The sequence below is a fragment of the Pteropus medius genome, unplaced genomic scaffold (genome assembly GCF_902729225.1).
Source record: "Pteropus medius unplaced genomic scaffold, Ma_sr-lr_union100, whole genome shotgun sequence".
NCBI lineage: Eukaryota > Metazoa > Chordata > Mammalia > Chiroptera > Pteropodidae > Pteropus > Pteropus medius.
In genome coordinates, this window is record NW_024352947.1 from 3,412,928 (window position 1) to 3,434,801 (window position 21,874).

General features: G+C 44.0%; 1 protein-coding gene across 4 annotated transcripts in view; it reads left to right on the forward strand.

Moving 5' to 3' along the window:
- MTR (5-methyltetrahydrofolate-homocysteine methyltransferase) overlaps positions 1–21,874 on the forward strand; it is an 89,411-nt gene that overhangs the window by 16,252 nt on the left and 51,285 nt on the right. For all 4 annotated transcript variants that reach the window (XM_039850404.1, XM_039850401.1, XM_039850403.1 and 1 more), the window contains 9 exons: positions 1,441–1,500; positions 2,227–2,321; positions 4,927–5,027; positions 6,080–6,141; positions 7,124–7,191; positions 8,820–8,899; positions 11,816–11,928; positions 14,453–14,593; positions 17,243–17,428. In XM_039850404.1, the coding sequence (XP_039706338.1) occupies positions 1,441–1,500; positions 2,227–2,321; positions 4,927–5,027; positions 6,080–6,141; positions 7,124–7,191; positions 8,820–8,899; positions 11,816–11,928; positions 14,453–14,593; positions 17,243–17,428 (906 nt within the window). The remainder of the gene's footprint in view (positions 1–1,440; positions 1,501–2,226; positions 2,322–4,926; positions 5,028–6,079; positions 6,142–7,123; positions 7,192–8,819; positions 8,900–11,815; positions 11,929–14,452; positions 14,594–17,242; positions 17,429–21,874) is intronic.

The window sequence follows — 21,874 nt, forward strand, 5'->3', positions numbered from 1 at the left end:
TAAGGAGAAAAATGGTCTCTTTTTACACCTAGTAGTTTCATCAAAACTTTAATTGTTTAAATCTTGTGGAAATAAGGCCAGAGTCAGAATTTTTGAAAGATTTTGTTTGTTTGTTTGTTTGTTTGTCTTTTTAACTAAAATACTTGTCATTCATGAAGAATTAGTGGCGTGACCTCCAGCCAGAAGCTGGATGACTATCCAGCCATATTTTAAACATAACATTTGTATGGTTCTCTTTTATCCACCTTTCTAGAAATTGTTCTGTGAATCTCCAGTAAACGCATTATAATTTAAAAAGCAATTCAGGTATACATTTTGAAAATAAGAGCGGTAGCAAACATAATAAGGAAGATATCTGACATGAAATCAAGATATATATTTGAAAATTGTCACAGTATTGCTTAGATTAGAAATAATAATGGGATAAAGCATTAAGATAGATTCCTTAGTTCAGTTTTTAGGTTTTTAGAATGTGACATGACATTCTTTTGATTATAAAGGGACTGGTTTCCCTCATGATGCATCTGGAATTTATTCTGGAGATCTAGCTACTCTTTTTCTCTAAGGTAACCTAGCTTTCCTAACATCGTCTATTAAACGTTCTGTTTTTTTCTGAGTGATAGGAACCACCCATAGAATCCATCTGGATATCATCTGTTCTAGTCATCTGTCTGCTGATGTCACACTGCTGTCCTGTTGTTTACCATAGCATTATAATTATAGTATGTCTGAGTATGCGGTAGGCTAATAGGCTTTTCATTAAACTCACCCCCCACCCCTTTTCCCATAACTTTCCTGGCTATTCTTTACGTGTTTATTTTCCATAAGATCTTTAGGATCAATTTCTATAGTTCTAAAAAGAGAAATTCTGATATTTTTTCCATAGGAAAATAACCTACCATTAAAATAAAAGTACACATTAATTATAGGTTATGTTCTAATTTCAGAAAATTAATTATGAAAAGCTGCACATCTTAGAATGAAGGAATATAATGATAGAAAGAGAACTTAACAAAACACAGACATTGCAGAGTCTGTGGGGTGTGTGCCTTTACATGCTGAGTTCATGCTCTTTTTTTAGTGACACATGTATTGGTTCACATACCTACTGTGTGTATACGAGGGTGTGGAAGGCAGAGGCATTCTCTTTAACTATTTTTTATTTTGATTGTGAGAAGGAAGAGAGAGTAGCTCTTCAGCTCCTCAGGAAATAATTGGTTCATAGATGAACCTTTACTCAGCATTTGTTTTGTTTTAATGGGTACAGTGTGACACCCGGGGTGTTGGGTCGTGCATTTTAGGGAGGACATGTGTCTTCCCTAAAAGGTGACGTTGTACCTCGTCAGAAGAGGTCTCAGAAAATTGAGCATTCTGATCATCCAGTTAGACTGACCTGAACACAGTCTCTCACGAATAAAGATGTCCTTTCTTTCCTGACAGGCAGCCTTGTTTGCACTCCAAAACCTTTTTGAAGAGAAGTACGCTCCCCGGCCTATCTTTGTAAGTTCTAAAATGTCGATTTTTGTTTTTTATTAATACTGTCATTTTGAGGGTTGGCTTTTGTTTTCCTCGCATAGTAGAACTTTGATAGTATCTTTTAGGAACCATGTACTTTAACTTCTCTGTTCACCTCCTTCCTTCCGTCACCCCTACACACCAAAAGTCGTCTTATCGCTGGAAACGAATCTAGAAGTGGTTGGTGGAAGGCCAAGTGTCCTGGCCGAAATGATCTGCTGAAGCTAGAGGCTTAGGGCCCCAGGAGGGGTGGCCTGGGTGCTGGTTGTGAAGCACTCGCACCGAGGACACCAGATTGTCAGTTTCTTAATAGCACACCCACGCGGAATCCTATGACTGCTGGGCGAGAATGGAATAGAACCAAAGCGAGAGGTGTTAAGCGAGTCAGCTCTGTAACCGCGGGAGGCCGGGATGACCCGAGCCTCCCTGGGGACGCCCTCTGCAGGGGGGCTGGGTGTGTGAAGTCTGAAGCCGTTCTGGTCATTGCTTTTGCCTCAGTGGCTCTCTCTTTTCCTCGTTTCCACGGCTCACCCCCCGAGCCCTGCTCCCCGTCATTTGTGTGCTGTGACCATCGTAGAAAGTGTTGTCTTTGAATTTGAGTTCCACGGTTCTCTGGCCCATAAAAGAACACAGAAAGTCAGCTTGCTCATTGTATTTTATGACTAAACTCTTAATTTGAGTCTATATTGTTGACTGAGTTTATTAATTCAGATTTCAGGGACAATCGTTGATAAAAGTGGGCGGACACTTTCTGGACAGACAGGAGAGGCATTTGTCATCAGCGTGTCTCACGCAGACCCACTCTGGTGAGTGACCATTCTGTCCTCAACTCCTTCCTCTTTTGGGGATCTTCTCTGGTGGCTGTAGAATGTGCCCTGGGAGGGGGCTGCTTCTGCGCCTGTCCGCGGTCCACCTGCGTGGGATGTTGGCCTTCCTGGGAGTACACTCAGCCTTTTCCCTAAGGGGGATGGACAACCACCACTAAGTGGGTTGTTCGAGGGACTGGGGCAGCCACACAGTTGCCCGGTTGTCTGTAAGTGTCCCCCTTAGAGTTTAAGACCGTGCTTGTTGGTTCAGTAGTACACTTTAAAACTGTTATGAGCACTTACATTTTGGGGCGATGCTTTGCAGTTTTTTCACTCCTTATTTATGGAGCAGCTAGCAGTCTGGCTTGGAATAAGATGGAAACTCTAAAGCTCAGATTTTTATCTTTAAAATTAACATGGCTTTTCATCCTACTTTAAAATGTCTTCCTATTTTTTCTTATCAAAATAGTTGAAATTATGTACCGTAAGTGAAATGGAAGCTCCCGGAGCATATACTGTTCTCTCTCCTGCCTTCTCCGTCAGTGTGCTGTTTGTTCCTCCTGCCTGGAAGCTGTGCCTGCCCCTCCCCCTCAAACGCGATGCTGCGCTGCTGTTGGTGCCACGTGCTGATCACCACGATCCTGATGCCTGGATAAATGCCGCTGGATCACAGTAATCGTGTTACCCTGGAATACCCATCCTACCACCTGACCACAATACCTTCTGATACATGCACATGCCTGGTCAGCTGTTCCCTACTATCTAAGGTCTGCACCTGATACACAATATAATGCGTGCACCACCACCCTGACTTCAAACCCACCGGTCTTACCACCACAGCCATGACCCTTCACAGCCTTCTGATCCTGCACCCCCTCAAATCTACAGCTCACCACACAGACTGCACAAAAGACACAAATAATAATCTTTTTGTCCACCCACCCACCACCACCAGCCACACTACTGGCTCCAGTTAGCTGTTCAGACTCTTCCCCGAGTCCCCTCAGGGAGCCTGTCCTCTTCCCAGCCCAGGGTGGTGTTCGGAGTGCTCTGTTTACTTTCATTAAAGACTTTGCCATGAAAACACTAGTAGTAGACATTTCCTGAGAGTTTGCTGTGTGCTGGGCTGGGCTCTCAGTGCTTTGTGGGAGTTCTTTCTTTTAATTTCGGCACCCCCACCCTGGAGCAGGTACTGCCTGCCCTTCACGTCCTTGTTTCAGTGAGAGGAGAACCGAGACTCAGCTGCGACTTGCCCAGTGTCAAGTAAACAGTGACTGATGGGCGGAGCGTGCTCTGCCCTGCTGCTTCCTCCACATTTTGCCAGTTGTGTGATATTTTTTCATATTTTAATGTTTGTGGTCTCCCATCCATGTACTAACCAGGCCCGACCCTGCTCAGCTTCCGAGATCAGACGGGATCGGGCGCGTGTGGGATGGCATGGCCGTAGACATCGTGTTTGTAGCCTTAGGGCAGGTCTAGCAGTTGACTTATTGTGATAGTGTGATTTCAGAAAAGCTGCCAGAGTACATTGTTACACGACTGACGGGGCCTGATAAGCAAGAAAATAACTATTGAACTGGGTTCTGAGCTTATGAGCTTTTTTAGATCAATCTCTTAATCATCTGTATTTCTCTAGTGCGCAGTAGTGTCTTTGGCACATAGTAGGGATGCAATAAACTTTTAACAGAAAAACTGAAGATAGGAAAGTGTAGCTGTCTCCGAAGATCCCTATCTAGTTTATTAAAAATTTTTTTTCGTCTTCCTCAAACATTTTGAACATTCCTCATTTCATTTTCTTTCTCTCTTCCCCACCACGTTGCACTTAGGAATCCCAGTAAAAGAAAAAAATCTAAAATATAAAAAGAGATGTAAATCTAAAATATAAAAAAAGAAAAGATGACACAGTCCAGTAGTTTCATTACGAGTTTCGTAACTCCTGGTTTCCTGACGGACAGCCTGTGGGCTGCCACCAAGACTGGCTTCAGAGGGGCTTCAGGCCCTCCGCGCGCACTTCAGTTAGAGCAGCTCTGCTTTGGTCTGTTCCGAGTCCACAGTAAGTTCCATCTGCAAAACACAGAGTCACTTGGTGTCATAGATAGCGAAGCCAGCTAAATTTGTTAGAGGACAGATTCTAAGGGCTGAGTCACCCTGCAAGTCAGTATGGAGCAAGGACAAGTCTTGGTTGTCTACCCTCCCAGAGTGGCTTCCACATACCATTCACATTCCTTCTACCGCCAAGATTTTCCTTGTTCTCCCTTTTAAGTATTGCTTTCAAATCAGATGTTTGTTGGTGGTGGTGGTTTGCAGGTGTTTCTGTTTCACACTGCACATTAAGCAAACTGCGAACTTATTTAAGGCGTCACATCTGTAGACAGGGTCCTTCAGCCTTACACTCATCTGACGTTGGAGACATGGACAGGGATCATACTCAGTGCTGTGCGGGGCTTGAGTGAGATGGCTTTGGCTATAACTGCATAAAGGTGCTTTGAATCAGATTTATTATTTGCTTGGTTTTAGATACATTCCTTTCTTTATTATAACTTTATGTGCATAAATATTTTGAATAAAAGAAAATGCTTCTAATATCTTCTTTTGGTTTTTCCAGCATTGGATTAAATTGTGCTCTGGGTGCAGCTGAAATGAGACCTTTTATTGAAACAATTGGAAAATGTACGACAGCCTATGTCCTCTGTTATCCGAATGCGGGTGAGTGTTTCAAAGGAGCCACCAGTGGCAAAATCCAAGTACACGAGATGTGGGTGGAAAGGGTGGTAGATCTGATAAAAGAGTTTGTTTTGAAGATCTTGGTGTATAGTTAACGCTCAGTAGGAATTTTCTAGATGGAGAATATTTGGGTCTACACCACTGTTGCCCTATACTCTTGAAAGAACAGTTTGGTTCAGGCTAAAAGCTTCAGAATTGCACAGAACTTTGGGGAATGAAGACTAGTCACATAATTGACCAGAGCCATGCTTTTGGTGGCAGTGTTCGCCATGCGGACGTGGTCAAAGTGATGAGTGCAGAGAGTGTGATGGGAGGGAGCCCTCTTCGTGCAGTGTGTGCACAAAAAGGCAGACGAAGAACCGGCGTCTTGTTACCTTTTACCTTTCTGAAAGTTGGGGCTTCTAGTTTACTATGTATGAAAATTACCAAGAGCGTTGTAGACAATTCTGAACTATCTAATTCAACAGTGGTAATCCATTCTGGGTTAACCAGATTTCCTGGTGAAGGTTTTTGAGCACTGCTTAGCTCCCTTGGGCTAAAAAATCATTTTCCAGCATTCTTTCTCCAAATATATGCATTTTAATGCACAATAAATTTTATTTCCCACCAGGAGCAAGATTTATTTGAAAGGAGACTGGTTATGTTTTGTGTTTTTAATTGCATGTCGGGTACTCATTAGTTTGAAGGGTGTAGTGCTCCCCTAGCCCCTCCCCCAAGCAACTGGGTAGTGAATAAATTTCCCTCATGGGAAGGGGATGGAGGTGGGGGATTCTGCCTCATATAGTAGTGATGCTTTTCTTTCAAATGGAAAAGAAATAGTGGCTGTTTATATCCCTTTGTGATTTTCTTTTTTGAGTGGTGTCTCTCTATTTACTAAGTTTAATATTAAAAATTATTATTGGTTTTTGTAAGTATTTAATTATACCGTTTAATCATAATATAAAATTTTCTAACTTTTTAACCGAAAGCCTTTACAAATACTATGTCCGTTTGTTAAGATACTTTCCAATAATGGCTGAAATATACTTTGTTAGGTCTTCCCAATACCTTCGGTGACTACGATGAAACTCCACAGATGATGGCCCTGCAGTTAAAGGTCAAGAGCCCTCTTTCATTTGGTTCTTCAGAGACAGAGAAGTAACATTTTAGATTTAGAATATTTAGAAGCAGACTTTTTCCTAAATAAGTTCCAGTGTGTGTATAACAAATAAAAGCCTGATTTCAGACGCCGGAGGCAGAGGGAGGCGCTCGCTGTCAGCATCTTTTCTCCAGTACCAACTGGTGGCTGTTGGAAGATTCCCAGTGAGGTCCACCCCAAACTGATTGAAACCTGGCTCTCCTGCAGCCCTTCTAAGTGGTTTCCCCGGCCCCCCAAACTCCTCGCTTCCCACTGTTGTCACCCCCATTCTCTCCCGTGTGTCTCTTGTTTTGGAATCCCAGACCGTGAGCCCGTGCCACCACCACCCTTCCTTACGACTCACCTCCGGTCTTTTGTCCTCGTTCCTTGAATCTGTAGCTTCTGGCTCACTGCCATTCTCTCCTCAACCATTTCCGACTCCGTCCTTAGATTGCCATACATTTTTAGCGGTCAGACCTTCCTCTCAGCTGTGTTGTTGGTATGGCTAAATGCTGGACTCGCACTGTCCATTGTGTAGCTACTACCACGTAGGGTGGTTGGAGCACTTGAAATGTGGCTGTCGTATCTGAGGAATTGAATTTTTAATTCTTTAGAATTTTTAATTAATCTAGAGTTAAAAACTTTGCGTTGTCGAAAATGCATTATTCAGCTTATAATCATTCAGCTCAGCATATGAGTAAAAATTGTATTGTGATCAGTTAAGTAAATATCTCATTGCATTTTAAAAGGTATAAAAGATTTCATAGTATCTGAACTGTTCTCTGTTTTTAACCTCATACCTAGGGCATTAAAAGCTTTGTATCTAGACTTAGGTGTGTTTAGCTCTTCTTTTAACATAAAATTAGTTATTCAGGAAATGTAGGTCTCTTTTCTGCTGAATTGGTAGTGGCGAATTTAGAATTCAGATGAACTCCTTGAAACTTTCTTTTCCCAAATGCAGGACTTTGCTGCGAACGGCCTGGTCAACATCGTTGGCGGGTGCTGTGGTACGACTCCGGATCATATCAGGTGACGGTGACTTCCAGCAATTTACCTTCATTACAGGATGAATCGTGTCCCTTCTACCCCCCAAATCCATGCGTTAAAGTCCTAACCCCCTCCAAATGTGGCAGTATTTGGAGATAGGGACTTTGAAGAGGTAACTAAGGTAAAATAAGGTCACAGGGGTAGACCCGATCCAGTGTGACCACTGTCCTTACAAGAAGAGGAGATTAGGAGATTAGGACAGAGACACAGGCAGAGGAAGGGACCATGTGAAGACGCAGGGCGAAGACCAGCCAGAGAGAGAGAGGCCTGGGAGGAAATCAGCACTGTTGACCTTGACCTCAGACTTGTAGCCTCCAGAATGTTGAGACATGAGTTTCTATTTAAACTCTACTCAGTCTGTGGTACCTCATTATAGTAGCCCTAGCAAACTAAGATACCTTTATATTACGAAAAATTCCCAAAATAAAATGAATCCCTGTGTGCCTATCATAGTTTTCATAATTTTCAGCATTCGCTAGTCTTATTTTACCCATTCCCCAACTCTTTTTCCCTTAGACTATTGTAAAGCAAATCTCAGATTTGATAATATTCTACCCGTAAGTACCCGACTGATAGGTGAGACAGCCCGTATATATTGTGGGCAGATACCTGTCTCCATTAGGCTCTCTCATGAAGGAAAAGACCATGAGACCTCAAGCACCTGAGGTCAGGAGTGGTGTCTCCATCTTGCTTGGCACACAGCCGTTGCTTAGTCCACGTTGCTGAGCGAGTGCATGAGGAAGGCCGTCGTGTCCCTCCTACCCCCCAAATCCATGCGTTTTGGTGACGTTGTGTGTCAGTCCTTGCAATTTTGTGGCTTCCGAGAGGATTGGAATTCAGTGGAATAGAACAGTTTAGGATGGTTTGTTTATTTCCCTAGAGTGGCTGGTGATCATGTTTTGAGCCAGCCGTCTCACTTTCTGAGTCTGTTTTCATGCGTATCATTATGTTCTCTATGTTGAATTATCTGATATTTCACTGCTTTTGTTGACTTCTGTGATAGACTCCATTAAGAGCCTATATGATATTTTAAACATCTTTAAATAATCTCTGAAAGCTATCAGTAGTTGAATGTAGCTTATCTTTGGATCTCTTTGTTTTTAAGGTTACCTCTTCTTAAAAAGAGTTGTTTAGACAATATGTATGTGTTTATATACATAGTTGTATACGTCTCCTTGTCCATTAGTCTCTGTGTACGTGTGTATGCATGGGTGTATATACTGATTTGGGAGACAGGAGAGTGAGCAGCTCATTCTGGTCCTGATAAATTTAGTGGAGTAGCCAGATTTTTCCAGATTGGCCAAAGACATAATCCATTAAAGCCAGTTTCCATTTACACAAATTGTCACCTATCTCTAGATTCGCATTCTGAGGCAGAAGCTGGTACAGTCAGCACATGGCAGACCAGGCAGATACAGAAGGCTGGGTTTAGGGATTCATTTTCTGCATTACTGAGAAAACTAAAAGGCATAATTGTTGCCGCACATTTGGAACTAGGTATATAATTATGTGCATAATTGTGTTAAATAGATTTAATTTCATAGCTGGAAATTAGCTTAATTTTATTTTATTCTGAATTAATGGATATAGTGTTTTCTCTTTCAACTCAGGGAGATTGCTGAAGCTGTGAAAAACTGTAAGCCTCGAGTTCCACCTGCCACCGTTTTTGAAGGGCACATGTTGCTGGCTGGTAAGTTATGAAAGACATGATTTGTGTGGGTTTGGAAACCCGTCATAGACAACTTTGGTATGTTTATCCTGAGTGGTGGTGATGTTTGTGCCAACCACTTGTTTATTACGTCAAGGAGGAGTAGATATTGTTCTCGGCTCTTAAGTGAATTCTAGAGAAGAACCCTATGTTTTTCTGGGGTGACTAACTTCTGGGGAAACGTGAAGAAAGGCAGGCGACTGCCCGTCACCCTTGGTCAGGGTTAGAACCGCCTGATCCTGTCGGCCCCGTGCACTGTTTTGGGAACATGCTCTCGACCACAGCCTAAGGAGTCTCACCATCAGATCTGCTACTAGGTACTGAGAATTCCAAACTGTCAGGGCTCAGTGTTTCCTAATGACAGCAGCCTCCTCCTAGAAAATTTTGTTTTTAAGACATTATTGTTGTGGTCTTAACATTTGTCGTGTGTTCAGGACTTTACAAGGAGTTGCGTATATTTTTCTGGTTGTTCTCAGCTGTTCTGTTCAGCCTCCCTTTTTAAAAATGAGTTTCGATGTTCAAATAAGGAACAATGGTAAGGTAGTTCATCATGCCAACTATTAGAAAATAACTTTAAATTTTATATTTTTACCACAACACTTTAATGACATTCTTAAGACCTTTAAGCAAAAAAAAATCAAACAAAACCATATAAGTAGATTTTTAGAGAACCTGCAAATCGCACACTTTGAGGATTATGCACCCTAATAATTTGGAATTTAACATTTCTCTGAATTGAGATATTTTTGTTCCTTTTGTCCTAAAAAAAGTAAAATAAAATACGAGTGCCAGCAGTAGTAATATCTACTTTCCTCACTCAGAACCTGCTGCATAGACTTAATCCCAGTGAGTGTGAGGCTGCGCTGTTTTCTTCTTAGGTCCCAAAGGCAGAGGGTGAGGTTAGAGGAAGAGGGGTTTATGGTTTGTGACACACTCCTTGTCCCAAGAAGTGGCTTTGTCACAGAGGTGTGATAGGATAGTGAACACAGGGGTACATGTATCTTTACGAATTATTGTTTGAGTTTTCTTTGGATGAATACCTGTAAGTACAATTGCTGGGTCAAAAGGCGTATCCATTTTTAATTTTTCGAGAAACCCCCAGACCGCTTTCCATAGTGGCTGTGCCACTTCGCAGCCCCACCAGCCGTGTGTGAGGGTCTCTTTTCTCCACGTCCTCGCCAGCACTTGTTGTTCTTTGATGTATTGATGGCAGCCATTCTGACAGGTGTGAGGTGATATCTCACTGTGGTTTTAATTTGCATCTCTCTGATTATAGGGACCTTGAGCATCTTTTCATATGTCTGTTGGCCATCTGTATGTCCTCTTTGGAGAAATATCTGTTCAAGTCTTCTGCATATTTTTTAATTAGATTTTTTTGTTGTTGTTGAGTTGTATGAGTTCTTAATATATTTTGGATATTAACCTCTTATCAGATAGAAGCAAATATCTTCTCCCATTCAGTCAGTTGTCTTTTGTTGATGGTTTCCTTTGCTGTACAAAAACTTTGTAGTTCGGTATAGCAACCACACACTTTTAAATTGTTCTTTTATAAATTGCATACTTGTGAAAAATGTAGTTTTTAAAGCAGCTACTTCACAGTGCTAATAGATCCGAAGTGCTTTGTGTGAAATGCCCTTAGGGCCGGTTCTCTTCAACATTTAAATGCCTGCATCCCTGCTTGCCTGCCCTGCTAGCCTCAGGGTCTGGCTGGGGATCGGGAGTGGCCTGCGGCTGGTAGAGGGGCCAGGCTAGGAGAGTCCTTACCAGCAGGACAGGCAATCACAAGCCCAACCTGGGAAGAGACAGTCTCCCAGTCACTGACCAAACACCCATCTGTGCTCATTATTTTTTTCTCCCTCTTATTTATCTCTTCTTCAATCAGTGCTTTGGCAAAGGACTCAAAAGCCATTTTCTTTTATTAACAACAGCAGCTATGATTGCTGGTGCTAATTCCACGTCTGTCAGTGTACCTAGACTCATTTTCACACTCACATTATGATGCAGATAGTTTTACTGTCTCTATTTTGTAAGCTTGGAGGCTGTGAGAGAAGTTGCCCCATTGCTCACCAACATGGCGGGGAGGGCCTTGAACCTGAGGCTGGCTGTCCCCAGAGCCTGCCCATTGCTGTCCAGCAAGACCCTCTCCGAATACATTAAATGTGACGAGGAGAACAAAATGGTTAAAGGCGTCTTCTGCGTGATACTTTACACTGTAGGTTGTTTTACCTCAGTGTAACGTTTCCACATTTATTATCTGATTTTGCCCCTAAATTGACCCTTAACAAGGCAGATGTTATTGGCTCTTGGCAGTAAGGGCAGAGGTGTAGAGAGCCCAGGTGGCTTGTGCAGAGCCGGCTCATGAGTGTGGACTTGCCCGGTGACTCCTGTGTCCCTGGGCTCAGCCTGGGCCAGCGTCCTGACCCCGTTCAGCCTTGCTGGTTACAGGTCTTGAACTTTGGATCGAAGAGACGTGGTAAAGCTGGTGGGATTAAGAAAGCTCGCTCCAGGCTTCAAGCTGACGTCTGCGTGGACAGCTCTGCAGTCGGCCTTTGGATTCTGACGTCATGGCTTTTGCCCCAGACTTGGTTAAATAAGGATACGATGATGATCTGTCCTTATTTCTCAGAGCTCATTCAGCTCTTTAGAGAAATTTGCATTTTAAATCCCTGAAATATTTCCTCTTTGGAGAGTTCTGGTTATAAATGTAGCTGCAACAACACAGTTTAAATACCTATGGGGGCGAAGGTGAAGGTCCCATTTCCACGTGGGATCTCTTGGCTCATCAGATGGGCGGTGGCACAGACACTTCTTAACTTTCGCGTGAAACGTTTGTATTCCTTCTGTCTCCTGTTGCCATGTATGTTTTCAGAACATTTTCAAAATGCTTCTTCTTCTAAGGCCTGGAGCCCTTCAGGATCGGACCGTACACCAACTTCGTTAACATTGGAGAACGCTGTAACGTGGCCGGGTCCCGGAAGTTCGCGAAACTCGTCATGGCCGGAAGCTACGAAGTGAGCATCTCAGGGCGACCCTGGAGGCTTTGGCCATGTTTTTGGCTGGACAGCGTGCAGATGACAGCTCTTCAGGCAGCCTTTGATCGTGTCCTTAGCAGAGCTGCTGGGAAGTGTGAGAAGAACCGTCATGCGCATTTGCAGCAGGCTGGGCTGCGGGAGGGCGAGGCTTCGGAAAACCGAAGCCGCTGTTGTCATTATTTGTCAAAAAGTGCTGCATTTGGAGTATGAAGTGCGATAAGATGGGAGGTTCTATTTCTGATAATTGTGAGATAAGTTTAAAAATTTGAGAAGACTCTTCATTTTGGCTTCTTACAAATCTTTCTAGAGAAAAGGAAAGCCAAGAAAATTCCTCTTCAGTTCCTCATGACCACATCGAGCTCTGACTAACGTGGAATTATTGATTCTGTTAGCTGTAGACTGAAATAATCAGGCAAACACACAAGAAAGAATTGGCCCCTGCCTTGGAAAGTTCACATGACAGTTTAGCCATAGTATTTTTCAGCTCAGTCACTCTGTGGGTGAGCAAACTTCAAGCCAAATAGAAACTGCCCTAAACATGTGGATAGATTTTTTTTCTTATGCAATTACAAAGTTAAAAATTGGTCTGTGCTGTAATGATTTATTTTATCATTAAACTTCTCTCACTCTCATGTTTTGCAACCTTTGGGAAATAGATCTTCTAGAAACTACTATCAAAGCAGACTTCATTTAACCATGAAGAAGGGGCCCGTCTATCGTCCTTTATGGACCTGTCGACTGCTTCTCTGCAGCCGCTCTCGGAGGTGCCCTCGGTGGCACATGGGCACAGCCTGGCTCCCTGGTTGCTGGCATTCTCTCATTCCTGTTACTGCTCACTGCCACCATATGCTTCTTTCATGGCCCTCCCCGGTTCAGGAGCTTTCACAGGTGACTTTTTTAGCACCTGGGACAAAATCCAGATTCCTTAGGCGGTCATTTAGTTTTCTCCACTTAGGGACCAAACTGCCTTCCCTTCCTGCCCTGTCATCTGAACATTGCAGGAGGCTCGTTCATGTTTGTTCCCTTCTGAATCATAATGACCCTTCATAGTTTTGTAGTGTTCTTCAGTTGGCAGTGTTTCTCCTTGTTTTGATTCTTATGACCATTCTGTGGTGTCCCTTTTAGCTCTCAAATCTGGTAGATTGGTTACTGAGAAAAGGGCATCTTAAGAAGAAGCAAATGGGTAAGAGTGATGATGTCTGTCGTTTAACAAGGTCTCAGTGCCAGTCACTGTGCTAAGTGTTTTGCATCATCACTCATTTAATCTTCACAGCCCTATGAAATAGGTGCCGTTATTCCCTCTTTACAGATGTGCAATCAGAGGCTGCTGTTTCACAGCAAGTAATGACAGACCCCAAGTCCACAAAGCCGGACCCGTAGTCACTGTGTCCTCACTGCCTGGAGGACACGGGAGGAGGCGGAGGCAGAAGCAGGGAGAGGGCGGGCGGGAGTGCGTCCTCATTCGGTTCTGTTTCCCAGGAGTTAGTGACCCCTTGAGAATCCGAGTGCTGACCCGAAGGAAGTTCTAGTCCTGTTCCTTCACTCACCTTGTACATCCTTAAATGATTCACTTCGTCTTTCTGAGCCGGTTTGGAAAGGCTGGACTTCCAAGCCGCTATTCTGCGACTCTCATGAAGCAGAGTCTAGTCCATGCCTCTCTTGGGTATTGACATATCTGTTTTCCAAGTCATTCGACCCCTGGTCTGACCAGGCTCTTGCCACCCGTCTCTGCCTCCCCCAGTTCACCCACCCCCTAGTCCACCCTCCAGGGCCCAGCTGAAGACCCTCCCTCAGGGAGCTTTCTCCATTGCAGTTGACAGAGACCTTGCTGTTCCTGGTGTCTAGGTGGTCTTGGCATGTGACATACACTGTATGGCAGTGCCGGTAGCTTTCTCTGTGACTGTGTCATAGGCCCCCAACTCGATGCAAGGCCTTCAGGAACAGTGATTACGACTTACACGTCTTTCTCTTCTTTACTGTATTTAACACGTTGCTGGCACTAAAAACGGTTTTTAATTTGCCGAATTTTATTGTGACCCTTTTGCCCTGTGTGACCGTGGGTAATTGTAAATGGTCTTTCCTTGTGGCATATGCCAAAGGGTCTCATGCCTGTTCCAGCACAGTGATTGCTAAACATTTCTATCTGGTTTTCTCGGGCAAAGAAAAAATCACGCTACGAAGTGTACAGTTCTGAAGACTTTACCAAAATAAAACCTGTTGCGTCCATCAGGACGTGTTTCTGGGGAGAACAGCGGGGTGAAAAGACAGGGCCGGGTCACGGGGCCCGGCCACCAGGCTGGGGAGGAAAACAGCCTCGGTGGGTTCCGTGTAGTGCAGTGACGTGGGGAGAGATGTTGAAGGAGGTTCACCTGGGGTGATGGCTGGGCGGGAGCAGCCCTGAGTCTAATCCGAAAGGACAGCTGGGGACGGCGCGAGGTCACGTGGTCAGCCTTGTCCTGACTCCCCCGCCCTCGTGCGGCCCGCTCTTGCGTTCTTTCCTCAGGAAGCGCTCAGTGTTGCCAAGGTGCAGGTGGAGATGGGCGCCCAGGTGTTGGACGTCAACGTGGACGATGGCATGCTGGATGGTCCCAGCGCAATGACCAGATTCTGCAACTTCATTGCTTCCGAGCCCGACATTGCCAAGGTCGCACAAAATTTTTATTCATCGAGGGAATTTACGTGTCTCTGTCACTCATTTAACTTTGTCATTTGTCACATTGATCCATCATCTCACAAACTGGTTTTTTGGTTTCCTACGTCGAAAACCCAGTGGTTTCGGGTTGTCAGTTTTCTCACTTATTTCTGTTAGCTTGACTTCAAACCAAAAACCAGACTTCAGAGAGACGTAACTTCAGCTTGGGTGCTTTCAAGGCTTCTGGAATTCGTCACAGGTATTGTCTGAGTTGTCCTCTGATGTCAGGATAGGTTAAGAACCCACTTTTCGTGTCTCTGAAGGACATGCTCGCCCTTCCATGAAATCGTTCGTTCCGTTCCTACAATAGACAAGGGAACTGCCACAGGAAGAAGAGACCTTTTTAGGCTTTTCAGAGTAAGACAAAAATCATAAAACGATTAAATCAGGCATTCTGTCAGCTTTTACATTTGTCCTTTGAAAGATGAAAGTTAATTTTTGTGTTGTCAAAAAATTTTCAAGGGATTGATTCTAAAAACTTTAAAAATCTCACTTCATTGCTCTACCACCCAATTTGTGATGAGGAGTGATTTTTGAAGTTCTTTTTCAAAATAAACTTCCTAGGGCTTTAAGAGAATAGGGCTGCCAGTTTTTTTTATTAGGTTTCAGCAAAAGCTTAAGTTAGAAGTCTTGTGGTAAGCAGTGAATTACATGAACCCGTCCTTCATTTATGTCTTAAAACTCCTTATTTAAAAGCCTCATCACTCCCTGGGAGTAAATATTTTGTGAAGTTAAGGTATAGAGAAGCTAGGTGACTAGCTCAGAGTCAGTGTCAGAGGGGGAGCAGTTGTTTTCAGGCAAGTAGCAAGAAAAGGGCTGTGTGGGCGGGGATCAGACACCGCCTGATAGTCCCAGGCGAGTCGAGCAACTGTTGACCTGTCAGCATAAGGACGTGGAAACCAAGAGAGGATTTGTGTAAGATTTTATTTGCTCCAAACTGACGACAGTGCTGGGAAGCAAGATCTCAAGTGCTCTGGAGAATGACAGTTTCGCAGTTTCTTTTATGCATTTGGAATTAAGGAAGGTTACAGGGAAGGCGGGAGAAAGCAAGACAGACACTGGATTACAGGAAAGTTATTTAGCAAGATTCTGTGCTCTCGAGAGAGTGGGCGTTTCTAAGGTGTGTTAACCTACATGCACAGAAACAATGGGCAGGTTTTGCTTAAGGCAAGATAAACCTTTTAGTAAAAAAGTTATATACCTGGGGCCTGACTGCATGCCATGACCTGCCCAGTTAGGAATTAGGATCCGGTCATCCTGTGAGGTCACTTTCCAGAGATCCCCGTTTTTGTCCACAGACTGTAGTTTCCTTTCTCATCTCTGAAATGGGAATAATCATGCCTGTTTTGTCTGACTTGTGGATTGTAAAGATAAAAACACCTTGTTAACTGTGAAGGAGCCCGTGTAACTTAAGACATTATTAATTACTCAACGTTCTGACTGATATCAGAATTTTTTTTCTTAATTCTTCCTGATTTTGACCTACTTCTAAAATTTGAGACCAAATTTTGAACAGTTGGGGTAGACCATAAGTGTTTGACCAGCACATTTTTACCAGCAAGTTCAGGACACCAGACTGTCAGCAAGTGCTTTAAAACATTGGTCTGCTGTTGTTGTATTTGACTCTGCCTAGCACACCTGCCATTACTAGTATGCTAGGAAAGAGCCAAACCCATGGCTTCCTTGCTTGTTCTGCTCCCCTTTGGTGTTGTGCCTTAAGGAGGAGCTGACTGCCGGGGGCCCCTCTTCCTGACTCTCCGTTCCAGCCTCCCCGGTGTCACAGGTCAGGTTCGGTGCCCCTGGAATACGCTTTCATGGCAGCCTGTGCTCCCATTCCTTTTGCCATTACTTGTTAAATCATAAGTTTGGGGAAGCCAGGGCCCTGTCTGCCCTACCAGTGGCCCCGAATCTAGCAAGGGGCGTAGCATGGTCGTCACTTGATTATTCGTTGAATGAATTCATTACATAATGAAGCTTAGGTCAGCTGCCTTATCCTTCCCTGAAGCCCTTCCGCTTTTCCTGGAACACAGGCGTGAGTGCACGGAGGGTAACGAAAGGGAGCCTGTTCTCATCTGCGCCTTTCGGTTTTGTCCTTGACCTTAGTTATGTGCATCTGTTGAAGATGACATCTGCTTTTGCTCTCTAACAGTAAAACTTTTTTTTTCCAGTCAGGAACTTGATTCTCCAAAGAGAAAATTGAATTTGAATAACTGTTCCAGAGGGCGTGAGGCTAACGGTCAATTCCGGAGTCAGAGCAGGGATGTGGGACTCCTGTGCGGTGCTGGCTTCAGGGCAGAGGCGCTTGAGCGTGTGAACTAGCACTGGAGCCGGCGAGCCCACTCGGCTGTCCCATGCCGGAGTTCAGTGTGGTCTGAGTTAGACAGGTCGGGCCCTTTGCGCTCGGAGCCTCTCGTCCGACTGGAATTGCTCCAAGTGTTTTAGACTTTAAGAACAAGCACATTAACATTAAAGTCTTGTCTCTCTCACTATTATTACTTGTCTATTGTTTTTCTAAGGAAGAGATGGGGACTGTTTCGGAGCCCTTGGAAGGGAATTTGTGGTGACTTGTCTTTCTGTGATTTTCCTCCTTTGTGACCTCAGGTGCCCTTGTGTATCGACTCTTCCAATTTCGCTGTGATCGAAGCTGGGCTGAAGTGCTGCCAGGGGAAGCCCATCGTCAACAGCATCAGTCTGAAGGAGGGGGAGGCCGACTTCCTGGAGAAGGCCAGCAGGATCAAGAAGTTTGGAGCTGCCGTGGTCGTCATGGCTTTTGATGAAGAGGGACAAGTGAGTGGTTTCTTTTGACCAAGCTCCATGGTGTTCCACAGGCTTGACAGAGCAGCAGGAGGAAATGGAGTCCAAAACAGCTGTGTATGTGTGCGTGTGTGTGTGTGTGTGTGTACACCATAGTATCACATATACGTACGTAGACACACGTACACGTACATACCTGTGTATATAAAAATTTGACCTGAAAGTCTTTATATCAGTTGAGAAAGGAATTAGCCAATAAATGCTATTGGAACAACTGGATATGCATTTGAAGAAAACAATGTTAGAGCTCCATTTCCCACCATATACTAAAGTAAAGTCTATATCAATTAAAGATCTAAATATAAAAAACAAAATTCTAAAAGATATTTGGGAAAATATTCGTCTAAACATGGGAAGGCAGAAAATTGAGAGAGCTGCATACATAACAGTGTGAAACTTGGTGGTGAAAGACGGGGTGCTGTTTCAACATGAGCAAAGTGGGGGGTTAGTGTCCCCAACATGCAGTTTCTAAAATCAGAAAGTAAAATGCCCCGGTCAACCCAGAAGAGAGGACAAAGAAAAATAATTTATAGAAAGGAAATGCAAATAGCCAATAAAAAGATACCACATTTTATAATGATTAAAGAAATAAAAACCTATAAAAAGATACCACATTTTATAATGATTAAAGAAATAAAAACTAAAGCAATAACGAGATACTAGTTTTTTGGGGGTTTTTTTTTTGGCAAATAGAAAAATTAATAAAAGGTTGATAAATGACACCTGCCATGGCATTGGGGAGGGGCATAGGGAAGTTCCAAACAGTGATAGTTCAGCGGAGCGATGGGTGTGCAGTGATCATTGTATTATTGTTTCATAGGTCACGTGACCTTTACAAGTATATTTGTATCTATTCAATATTTAATTTAAAACAACTTTAAGAGTCCGTGCCTTGTGATTCAGCCAGTCCTGGGAACGTTGTAACAGACTGACAGTGTGGGGTATGTGTTCGCATACAGTATAGCGTTGCAGTGGCAGAAAGCTGAGAACACTGCGTGTCCTGCTACCTGCCGCACAGAGGGCCATGCAGCAGCGGAAAGGATGAGGTGATGGGACCAGGTGACGGGACCAGGTGACGGGACCATGTCTGCAGTAGATCGAAAGTGAAAAAAACAAGTGACAGATCTTGGTTGTATTCAGTAAAAGGAGAGTTTATATAGGTGTATGTGTCCGTCAAAGCAAAGAAAAAAATTCGGCAGTTGCTAACTGGAGGGAGGGGACAGTCTCTGGTGGGGACATGATGGCTTCTTATTTATGTAGTTGACAAGTGGTGGGATGATACATCTTTTTCCTCCTCTCTGTTTTTTGTATTTTTAAAATGAAATAGTTTTTAACAAAACTGTTATTGTTTTTCTACAAAAGATATTTTCTGTATTTAAAAATTCAAAAAAATTTTTAATTACCATTGACATATATAATATATTAGTTTCAGGTGTACAACATGGTGATTAGACGTTTATATACCTTATGGAGCGAACAGCCCAATAAGTCTAGTAAGCACCTGGCACCATACATAGTTATTAAAGATGTATTTTCATCTTGAGAAAAATTCAAATAATTCAGTAGAGTGCAAAAAATGTAATTTTGATAATGAGCATATATTGAACCTTTACTTTTACTAATCAGGCACACTACACATGTGACATCAGTTTTTCCTCCCAAAATATTGGTAGGTATATATATTTGTATTCCATGTGAGGAACCAAAGCACAGAGACATTACATGACTCACTGTTGTCACACTGGTGGCAAATGCTAGGATTCGAGCCTGGCACATCTGGTGTCATTGATCGGGGTCTGCGCTGAAGGGCTGGTCAAGATCCCAGGGGGAGGCTGTTCGAGGACAGTGGGCTGTTTTAGAAATGATGGTCTCGTAAAGCCCTTCTGAGGAGGAAATTTTGAAAACCTGAACAAAACAAAGCCATGTGGCATTTAGGGAGAGAGCAGAAGAGGTTCTAGCAAATTGAAAATTTTGCATAAATGAGACTGCACCTGCCTTCCTCATTCCACAGCAGGTTAGCACCTTCCCATCTTAGTAGATACAAGTTTACTCCATGGAGTATAACTCCATCTTTTATGATCACCTTATATTCCAGCATGTCTAGGTTTTACTTTGCCTATTGTTGAATGAAATCACAGTTGTTCTAATTTTTCCGTAGAATGAACTTTTTCCGTAGAATGAACGATGGCCAGTGAATCTCCTAATTCATGCAGCCGTTTTCTCCTCGCACAGTGATTTTCTCAGTCGCTTCATAGATGTGGGATTGCGGGGTCACGGAGTGCAATTCACACTTGACACGTGCTGTTAAGTGGTCCTGAAAGGAAGTGTCTAGCCATCTTCCACTCCTGGTTCAGTCAGCTGAGACCTTTTGACATAGTTTGTATTTTTACCAAAGATGCGCATGCAGATAGTTAAATAGACAAAGTTCTGTAAAGCTTTTTAGGAGAAACGGAAGCCCCCGGCCCTTCAGATTCCCAGACGCAGCCACGTTCAGCTTTGCTGGGTGATTTCTGCAGCCTTTCCCTCGTATCTTCGTGTTCCGGTTGGAGTCACTGTTTATTGCCTTCCTGCAGTGGTTGAGGATCTGGCTTTTTCGCCAGCCTCTGCCCCGGCTCCACACTCCTTCACTTTTATTTCCCATCTTTCACGTAGTTCAAACGATTTTGGTGCCATGTGCTTCCGCGGTGTAAAAGCTGAGACATGCGTGGTCGCGCACAGTGGTTTCTCTCCCTTCCCTGCTTGTTTCCTATGAAGTCAACAGTTTTTCTTTTGCTTTGTTTCTTATATACTTTTTTTCTTTAAAGTATCTTCTAGTTGCGTTAATTTCCAATATCTAATGTATCCAAACAGGTTCAGTAGACTGTTGTTTTAATTTTTTTTTAAATAAATTTATTTATTTAATTAGCTTCAAGTATACAGTACATTAGTTAGACATTTATATAGTTTATAAAATGATCCCCCAATGGCTCCTTCTCCCCTCTGGTTTTCCACCTGGCCAGTATGTCAATGCCGGCTGCACTCCCTGTGCCATGCTTGTTTTAACTCCTTGAAGGCTCGCTCTCCAGGTCTTCCGACACGATCTGGAAAGGTTGCTCTGTATGCTGGCTGCACAGCTGTCACTGTGAACTGTCCCTCACCTTCATCCTGGGGGTTCATTCCTCCCGCCTCTCTCTTGAGGTTTCCAGATCCGGTAATTTGCCCATTCTTGGTTTAATCTCTCGTTTGGTGGAGCGCATCCACCATAGCTGCTTGTGAAAGAAAACAGGGCAGTAAATATTTTGGAAATCTTCTATGTCTGAAAATGGCTTTCTTTTATACTTCATTGACGATTGTATGGGTGTAGACCTACAAGCTTGCAATTATGTTCTCTGTGTTGAAAGTGTTGGTCTGGTTTCCACTGGTAACGGTAGGGAGGCAGTGCTGTGCTAACCCTCGGTTCTTTTCGGGAAACCTCGTTTTTTGCCCGTTTTCTGGATGCTCCTTGGATTGTCTGTGTTCATGGCGCTCAGAAATCTCAGGATGATGAGGCTTCCGTTAAGTTGAGCACTCAGCTGGGAGACCAATGGCCGCAGTCATAGGACGTTTCCTTGAATCGTTTCAACCTCTTTTCATGGGTAATATACAGATAGATAATGGATGTTTTGCGTACATTTTTTATCTTTTCCCTCCTATTTTCCAGTTCTGGCATTTGCTCTGCTCATGTGTTTCTAGATGTATTTTTAAGGTAGATAGAGCCAGTGGGATTCGCCTTCACTGTTGGTCATGGGTCGTGAGGGAAAGCAGACTCAGGGACAGCTCCAGGGCTTTTTGGCCAGGGCCGTTGAGAGGACGGAAGACGGGGAGAGGCCGACTGGGCGGTGAGGAGGAGTTTGGGTTTGGCCAGACCGTGTTCACCGTGGCGTGCGGGCTGTGCGGTCGCGCAGATGAGCCAGGGTTTCACGGGCAAAATCTGCCTCGAAGATGGTGTTTCCTTACTTGGGCGTGATCGGCACGCAGTTGGGGTGACTGAGCTCAGCAAAGGGGTGGCTGCAGCGAAGAGGCCCTAGGACCGAGGGGCCTGGGAGCTCAGTGCCCCGTGGTTGGGGACTCGAGGAGACCCTGTGAGAGTAGCAGCCCGGGTAGGACAGGGACCGGAAGGGACGGTCGCTTGGCGTGTAAGTTCAAGAACAGGCTTCCTGGGCGCAACGAGCTGTTTTAAAGAGCTGCGGGCGGAGCAAGTAGATGAGACCAAGACTTTACACTGGACTAGCGATGGGCCGGTGTGTGGCCTTGCGGTACCGTTTCCAAGGAGACGAAAGTGACGTTGGAGTGGGTTCAGGAGAGGATTGGAAAATTGGAGGCAGCAGGTATAAACGAATTTTTTGAGTTTTGCTGTAAAGGGGAACAGAGAAATAGGGTGGAAACCAGAGATAGATAGGA